The sequence below is a fragment of the Leishmania panamensis genome (assembly GCF_000755165.1).
Source record: "Leishmania panamensis strain MHOM/PA/94/PSC-1 chromosome 35 sequence".
Lineage (NCBI taxonomy): Eukaryota > Euglenozoa > Kinetoplastea > Trypanosomatida > Trypanosomatidae > Leishmania > Leishmania panamensis.
The window spans coordinates 1,313,709-1,322,436 of NC_025882.1; the positions used below are offsets into that span (position 1 = coordinate 1,313,709).

The 8,728-nt window shown below is 56.2% G+C and overlaps 3 protein-coding genes across 3 annotated transcripts; all 3 read right to left on the reverse strand.

The window, feature by feature from the left end:
• Positions 1–253: 253 nt before the first annotated feature.
• On the reverse strand, positions 254–2,701 carry LPMP_353580 (hypothetical protein; the record flags this gene model as incomplete). Its single annotated transcript, XM_010704993.1, has 1 exon — positions 254–2,701. The coding sequence occupies one exon, from the start codon at positions 2,699–2,701 to the stop codon at positions 254–256; it is 2,448 nt and encodes an 815-aa protein (XP_010703295.1).
• Positions 2,702–3,685: 984 nt separating this feature from the next.
• LPMP_353590 (hypothetical protein) lies at positions 3,686–4,237 on the reverse strand (the record flags this gene model as incomplete). Its single annotated transcript, XM_010704994.1, has 1 exon — positions 3,686–4,237. The coding sequence occupies one exon, from the start codon at positions 4,235–4,237 to the stop codon at positions 3,686–3,688; it is 552 nt and encodes a 183-aa protein (XP_010703296.1).
• A 960-nt stretch (positions 4,238–5,197) lies between these two features.
• Positions 5,198–5,977, reverse strand: LPMP_353600 (NADH-ubiquinone oxidoreductase complex I subunit, putative; the record flags this gene model as incomplete). Its single annotated transcript, XM_010704995.1, has 1 exon — positions 5,198–5,977. The coding sequence occupies one exon, from the start codon at positions 5,975–5,977 to the stop codon at positions 5,198–5,200; it is 780 nt and encodes a 259-aa protein (XP_010703297.1).
• Between the last annotated feature and the right edge of the window lie 2,751 nt (positions 5,978–8,728).

The window sequence follows — 8,728 nt, forward strand, 5'->3', positions numbered from 1 at the left end:
GATGTATGAACCTCGAAGAGGCACCGCAGTCGCGTGCACATCCCTGCGCACACTCACGTGGCCTGACCTTGCGCTTCGCCGTATCATTGCTTTCTCCTTTTTCGAAGTGTCGTGGATGCCGGCACACGGGCATACTCACAAAAATACCACGAGCTAAAGCCCGTACCTCCGCTTGTCCTCGCTCTTGTTCAAAGACATGCCTCACAGCGACTGTGTGACGTCGCGGCAACGGAACGGCAGAGAGGTGTGGTGGCTAGAAATGCACCGTTGTGCACGCGTCGCTTAAAAGGCGCTGGCCCAGAACGGTGTCTCGGAGAAGCAGCTGGCGGTCGTGCGCAAACGTGGTGCTCTGACACACCATGTTAAGAGCCACCTTCTGCGCATGGAGCCATCGAAGGGCGGTCTGGCGACTCTCCTGCACCGCCTTGCCGATCAGAGAGTCAGTTTCGGTCCCTCGTGCGGTGACTGTCGTATCCGTGGACTCCACGCGCAGCAGCGCCAGCGTCGCCAGTAGGTGGCTGAGACGTGGCACGCTCACAAAGTGCTCTGCCGAAGTGCAGCGTTCTGGAGAAACCTCCTGCACGTACTCCCTCAGCAAACGCAGAGCGTGCTGAAGAGCATCGGCGGTGTGAAACGGAGCTCGATCCATCACTGCCAAGCTCACTAGCTCCGCATAAATCTCCTTCGTGATAGCCATCGGCAGCACTCCCGGTAGTTCCAGCAGCGTCGCAATGCGCTTCATGTGGTCAAAGCCTCGGTAAAGAACAACGAGACGGAGCGAGAGCAGTGCTTCTTCAGCGCACACAGCGGTGAAAGAGCCCAGACCCACTCGCGTTCGCGCGACGCAGCGCGCCGCTGCCGTTTCTAGTTTCTCCAGTGGCAGGGAATGTGGGCTCCACCCGATGCTTTCGCACAGCTCCCGCCAGCGCCCTACTGCTACCTCGGCAGATGACGTGGGTGATGATGTGAAGCATTGCGCAAAGATGGCCTGGGCTGTGTACGTGATCCAGCCGTGCGCGAGGCGTGGGCGCTCGTAGGCAATGGTGGAGTTGGTGTACTGTGCAAGTTTTGACAAGGCGGGCTGGAAGCCGTACAAGTGAACGAGCACCGTCGCCCAGTTATCCACTGCGTCAACCTCAGCTTCGGCAGTCTGCCATCGTCGCAGCGTCGCTACACAGAGGCGGTAAAAAAGAGAGCGAAATAGCGTGGAGCACTGCTGGGCGGTTGCGTCAGTGCGGCTCACGACGGCGCCGCGCTGCTGTTGCATCTCACTTTCGAGCTGCACCTCCAGGAGGCGAATCGCCGTCGCCAACACCGTGATAGAGGTGGGCGGGGCGCCGGCAGAGATCGAGAGCGATGCAGGCAAGACAAGCGGCAGCGCTGCATCAGCAGGACCCAGCAGCTGAAGCAGAAGTGAGATCATAACCCGCAGCGCAGCCAAGCGGTCTGGACCGCGGAGGTGGGCAAGATGTTGCCACAGAGGCAGGAAACCATGAGTGGCTTCAGTGTGGCGGGCGAGGAGCGCCCACAAGTCGCCCAGAGCATTCCCTGCTGTTTGCTGTGCTGGGGATGATGCGGAGGCAGCAGCGGGGGACGCGGCCGCGGCCGTTTCTAGAGAGGATGTCTCAGCGGGTTTCACTGCGCCGCTAGCTGTGCCTACAGAAGCAGCGGCAAACACCGGAGCAACGGGTATATGCAGCTGCGTAAAGGCGGCGCTTTGTCTCGCGCGTGCCGAGCGAGTCGCCGAAGGCACGCTCACGGCGGAGTTGGCACGCGGACGCTTGAGCTGAGTGCTCTTGCTGTCAGCACGAAGAGCTGCACCGCCCAGGACGATCCTCAGCTGCCGCGGCTCGGGCGTCGCTTTGGGCTCAGATGCAGTGACTTCCTGCTGCACCTCCACCACATCCTCCTGAGTGACATGGGATTCCGTTGCATTGGACTTATTACTATCGTCGATGTGCGTAGCGATCTTGCCAGTGCGAGTCCTTTTAGCTGGCCGCACCGCAGAAAATGAGGACGCCACTGCGACATCCTCAGTCTTGGGGGGTGGATTCGGCGATGAGGAGGCCAAGGTGCCGTGCTTTGAGGGTGCCACGGCGGCCTGCAGCGACGTGTGCATCTTGACCGCTTCTAGTCGCTGCACCTCCAGCTGCGCCTGCGCAGCTCGCACCAGAGATCGCTGCTCTTCCAAGTCACGAAACACCTGCATGTACACCAGCTCGTACGCCGCCTCGCGTTCGCAGGTGGCCGTGACGAACAGCTCGAATTGCTGCTTGAGCTGCTCCATTTGCGATGCCTTTACCTCCGCCACCTTCTGGTACTTCTCCACCTCTCCGTGTAGCTCCTTCTTGACTCGTTGAACCGCTTCCTCAATGCGCGCGGTAGACACAGCCTGCTGCTGATGCTGCTTTTGGGTGGACTTCGTTTCCGCTCGTGTGGAGCTGTGTGAAAGCGCGTGACCGGGCTTGTCCGTCGACTTTGCCCCCAGTGAGGCTCCGACGGGGGCAGCGATCGCATCGACAACGCTGCGCACCGAGGCTCGCTCGCTGAGAGCATTTGATGGCGTTGCTGAGGGAGTGGCGGTTAAACTAATCCGCGCTCGGAGCCTTGTGTTCTCTTGACGAAGCTCGCGGTTCTCTTGCGTAAGCCGAGTCACCTCCAACTCTAGCGGGTTGCCGGTCTCTATGAACGGATCTGCCATAGCCTAGTCGAGTGATCCTTTCCGCCACCACCACGTGGAACGAACGCCTCCGATGCACCGTCGGTGGCTGCTTATAGGGATGTATGGAAATGTATTGAGGTTGTGCTTTCTAGGTGAGACTTCCACATCTCCCGTCTTGACCTTCGGGGATTCGAGCAGTTCGTCGGTCACGGGATCCAATGAGACAGGATGCTGAGTAAGCGGAGCTGCACGCTGAGTTGCCCATGCACGTGCATGAACACTAAGAGTCAAAAGAGCGGACGGGGGGTTTGCACAGCCGCACGTCCGCCTCTCTCTCTCTCTGCTAATGCTAGCTTCAACAACTCCCCCTTTTGGCTTACAGAGCGGCTTTCTTTCGTTGTTGGTTTAAATGCATTAACGTGGGCCTGTGTGTGCGCGCACATGGATCGCTCCAGAGGCGGAAGCGAGGGCTATTGGTGGGTGGGCAGTGCGGAGGAGTAGATGCGTGGCAGACGCACACGCACACATACATACACGACGACTGCGAAAAAGGAGAGCCAAGCTGAGAGACAGTGCACATCGAAAGGACAGAGGCAAACGAAGCACCGCACCCCTGTATGGGCCCCGACCCCTCGCATGTGTACGTTGTATGGCTTGAGGGCCCAGCTTGATGCCTTCAGGGGGTTCACGAAAACGACTGTGGCGGACATGTGCACCACAGTGCGGGGCCAGGGAGGACCGGGATGAGGTGATCTGTGCTCACGAGAGAATATCACTCTGCAAGTGATGATCGGAGCGTTGCACTCTTTGCACACGGAGATTTTTCGTCGTCTGTGGTCAGGTAGAAATGATGGTGCACGCAGCAGGGGGTAAACACCGGAGTACAAAACTTGAAAAAACTCAAAGACACCCTTGAGACAACCACCAAGAAAAGAGACGTGGACGCGCCTGTGACGCATCGCATCGTGGACCTATTCGCCTTTATCAGGGCACAGTGCTCCATTTTTTCCCATTGACGCACCGTCACGACTGCACTTTCTGCCCCTTCGACACATCCAACAGAGCAGCCATCGTCGACGATACCTTTACCACTGGCGGCGGCTGTAATGGCTCCGGCAGTGGGAACTCTGGATCTCTAGCCGACACGGTGGAGAGTGCCTTCTCCAGCTCTTCTAGCCGAAGCGAGTGTTGTTTCACGAGGCGTCCCATGGCGTTGCCGTACTCCTTCCACAGTGCAGACACCTCCGCGTTCTCGCCTACGACGGCGCGCCGCTTATCGGGGCGCAACAAGGAGGTCCTGCTACGAAGCTCCTCGGTCTGGAGCTCCGACTTCTTCACCTCGTCCTCGAGGGAGGCGAGGTAGGTCTCGAGGTCATCTAAGATTGCCTCCTCCTCGCGCAGGACAAAGTCGCGTGCAATGAGGGCGTCGGTAGCCCGCGTCAGCTTATGAATGCACTTGCTTGCCCACAGCACCTCCACATTGGGGTCCTCGTCCGCTTTCACAGTGGTGAGGGCGGCAGTAAGCGCACCGGTGTTTGACTTCACAGCAGCACCGGCACTGCTGCTGCTGAGCATGCTTGGATCAGGTGACAAAGAGTGAGAAAGAAACGTGAGCGAAGCGATATGCCCAAACTCACAGCAAGGAGCAGAGAGAAAGGGGGGAGGGATAAATGAATAGATAAACGGGTGGGCTTCGGTGCCGCAGCTCACAAAATGCTCCGTGACAGCTATAAGTGTCCGTGGAAAGGCATGAAGAAGGGAGGCAGTGAGAGGCAAACAGTGAAGAGTGTGCATTTGCAGAACCGCAGGTCACTTGCGAGTGGTGGGCAGAAGAATACAAGACGAAGCTGATCACTGGCATACGCGTACATATGCTGAAGGGGGCTGTGAGCGGCGCATGGAGTTTTCCCACTTCCGCGCACCCACGCCATCAGACTTTCCCGGACTTCCTCAGGCACTGATTCTTGGGAGGGGCGGGGATAAAACGAAGTTCATGCACACCCTGCTCACAGATGTTGCTCCACGGGGCCCTAAATGGGGTGGGCGCATTTGCACTGGAGTGGGGGCGTTTGAGCGCTGCAGAAGACGGTGATCGGGGCGGTTTAATGTGAGCCGCCCACAAACCTCTACCTCCAGCAGCGTTTCAGTGCTTCATCCTCTTGCGTCATGAGCCGTGGAGGAGGCGGAAATCGGGGTTTTGTTGTTATTTTCTTTCCCCTGCGTCTTGATATGACGCGTCGTTGGCTAGAGAAACGAAAACACAATAGTACACATTGCGGTGGAGAAGCTATTGCGCTGATGATGAAGACACTCAGGTGATCTGTGCATGAGCACAAGGGCCGCTAAACTCTTCCCAGGAATAGAGGAGGACACAGTCGGGGTCGCGGCCATACATCCACTATTTTCACCCACGCCGATGACACAGCACCGCCACATATGCCCCTCTTCATTCTTTTCGAAATTGAGAGGTCACTAACCCGTCCGGCTTAACGGTGGGCTGTGGTGTATATGCATGTGCGTGTGGGTGTACGCCCCCTAGGCTGCATCACCAGGCTTGCGCATGCGAGTACGGTACAGCCAGTCATCGTAGATCTTGCGTTTCTCTTCTACAAAGTTCGCCGGGTATGGCGTCTCGCGGATGGCGGCGTTACCCGTCATGGCCATATACAGCATCGCCTGATTGAACTCTTCCATACGCGACATGGCGAACTCTTTGTGGTACAGGTGACGGCAGTTCTTGGCAGCGTTGTACTGCCCCTCCTTGACGAGGCAGCGCGATGTCATTTCGTGCACCAAGTTGGCATGTGCCACGTATACATCACGCTCCCGCTCCAGCCAGTTCTTGAACGCTAGGTAGTGGTAGTAGTCGGTGTATTTGCCATCCACCGGCGGCGGTACCTTGGCGTTGACGTACTTCGTCCGAGGCCACCGCCACGACGCCCACCAGTATTCCTCAGGGCATGGGTTTGGACGCGTGTACGAGTCCACGTACGTGCGCGGACGCAACGGTGTGATAGAACTCGCCAGGTAGTCAAAGAGGCTGTGGTACTTGCGCTCACTATTGACACCGAAGACGGGCATGTCAGGGTCCTGGCCAAATTGCATCTGCAGTACGCGTGTAAAGCGCTCCACCGCACTGCGCGGCTGTGGCATGGGCTTTGTCGTGTCAAAGGCCGGCAAGTTCTCGAGATAGTCTTGCGAAGCCATCGACGGTGCTTTAATTTTCTCGTACGGGGCGGTGACAGCGCCGTGGTGGCCGCGGTGGTCATCGTACGCGTGGCTGTCGCCACTGTCCACTCCGCCAGCTACTGTCATGTATGCGGCTCGAACAAGAAACGTGCAAGACGCCGCAGGTGCTAGGATGCTACACAGCGGACGAGAGATTCTGCTCTAGTGAAAGGCGTCCAGGTCTCTGCGCTTCCTCTTTTCTCTTTCCTGATGAGTGCGTGCATGCGTATGTGAGCGCGGGGTGTAAGCAGGAGCGCTCAATATGATAAAACAGGAAAAGCACGTCGGCGTACACGTGAGCTAAAAGGGTCTTGGAGACAGATAAAGACTGCAATGTACACTACAAGACAAACGGCACCCCTCTCCTCCTATGCTGAGAGGCGTCTCACTCCAACAACCGACGCTACTCGAATCGTCTCGTTGGAGCTGCAAGCTCGTGCGCGTGTGCACGATTGCGATAGAGAAGAGGCGTTAGTGCAGGATGAGCCAGCTTCCGTGAAGAAGTCGTCGCACACTCAGAGAGAAAGATAGTGAACGAAACAAGCAGAAGCAAAACCAGCAAGAAACAAAGTGAACTAAATGAGTAACTCAACCCTGCAAGACGTCAGCCGCCCTTCTGAGTTGTTGCCGCTATCTTCCTGAGCTGTTCTAGTTTGGAACGCAGCGCGGATACGTGGAGGTGGTACCCCCCTCCAGTGTGTGTGGGTGGTGATGGTGGCGGGGGGGGGGGAGGGGAATAGCAGAGGAAGCACAGGCAGAACAAACAGAGAAACGAACAAGCAACCCAAAGCGGGAAGGGTGCGAAGAGGCACACGAGTTTGGAGAGGAGAAAGAAAAGATAGGAGTGGGGAGAATCAGTTGAATGTGTGCGTGAGGGAGAGAAGCACAAGCGCGACAACGAGAGTGCAGCACACAGGCAAAGCTTGGCGAAGAGAGGATGGAGGGAGAGGGAGGAGACAACGGAGCGGTGTAGCCGCGTCGAACGCTGCTAGACTACACCTCAACAAGTGTTCCGACGTGCAGAACATGTGAGCAGCCAAGCGAGAAACAAAAAATGAAGGAGAGGGACTGTTGCCCTTCTTCCCCCAGCATTTCCTTCTCCCTTAAACAGCCACGCGTTTCCTTTGTAGTTTTCCCTCTTGTTTGTCGTCGTGTCTCCAAGGCTGATGCAGATACCATTCCGTACACACACGCGCACATTTGGGGCGTATAGCTCCCCTCCCCCTCACCCCTTTCCCCCCACCACTGCATCTGTGATGGCGCTGGGAGAGACATGGTGTGTGTGTGTGTGAAGGGGGGGGGGGCCGATGTCGAATAGGAGTTCGGTGTGTAGTGCGTGAGCGCCCAGGCGCAAGAGAGACACACAGACGAGCACAAGGGAGGGGGTGTCGAGCAGCAGGCTCACACGCGCACAGAGGGGGGAAAAACCACCCGAAGAAAAATGTCTGCGCTTCGGTGGAAGCCGACAAAGCAAAGGCATTCAGCAATAGAGGAAAGTGTGTGCTGGAGTAAATGACGGAGCGGCGAAATAGGAGAGAAAAAGGAAAGGAAAGGAAAGAGAAGGGCCACACTGTCCGTTCTTGTGGGACGAGCCGCCATCTGAGGCGCCGCTAACGTGGTGCCTTAAAAGAGAGGGATGACCGAAGGGCAAGAAGGGGTGCAGCGGATAGACAGTATTGGTGCCGTGTGAACACAAGAGAAGAGCAGCAAACTTCGGAAAAAAGCCCTAATTGCTGCTGCAGCGCCATCCTCTTCGAAACAATCTCACATGCACAAGTAAAACACACTCAGCAGCGTCTTATCCTGTTCCACTGACGTCCACTGCCTCTACAGCTTACCCCTTCAAGAGTCATCTGCATCCTTTTGCATCAGCCTTCCCTCCATTGGTCCGCACTTGCCACACCACACGCAGTGGCAGCTCCGTCTCTCTTGTACGCGGCGAGGTAGAAAAGGGCGAGAGGCCAGACGCACACCTACAAGGGTACCAACTCATGCACACGGTTCCATGTATCGATCAGCAAAAATACACGGTGAGATAATGGGGAGGTGGCAACAGCATAATAAAGATAACCCTAAAACACAGTGGAGAGAAAGAACGCGCATAGATCTCGGCGGAGTTGACGAAGCGGCGAGCAGGGTATAAGGGTAGAGGCTATAAATAAAGAGACAACAACGACAAAGCAAAGCAACCTGCAACGACGGGGAGAACGTATCACAACAGCCACAACAACGCAAATCATCAACCCTTTGCACCAAAACCCACCAAACTCCACACAATACAAAAAGCTCTACGTTATCTCACTCAGTAACACACAGTCTCTACCTACACAAAGGTTGCTACATCCAACATTCCATTGAGGCCAAACACTGACATATCCCAGATGAACCCACAGCCAAATATGTGTTAGAGTCCACAAACCCTCTCTGCACACCCTCGACAAAACGTCCCACAAATCCTCCACTTCCATCTAATTTCCCTCTCTCTCCCCAGACAAAGCAGCATCAGACTCAAGTAGAAGCTTCGAAGATATCCTAACAAACAATAATCATCCAACCATCACATAGACAAGAAAAATCCTAAAGGGCTTTAGGACTCCGCCACAACACATCTACCACCACGGCCACAAACTCACCACCACCAAGCCACTACATAGAGACATCAAAGATCAAACAGAACATAAACAACACCACAGCAATCATCTCAGCACGTTTAAGAAGCAAAACAGGTTCACCACTAAACAAACCCTCGCTAAGCAGTACAAAATCCGCCGCGCAGGCGCAGCACCAGGTGCAGCGTGGACTCCTTCTGGATGTTGTAGTCCGAGAGCGTGCGGCCCT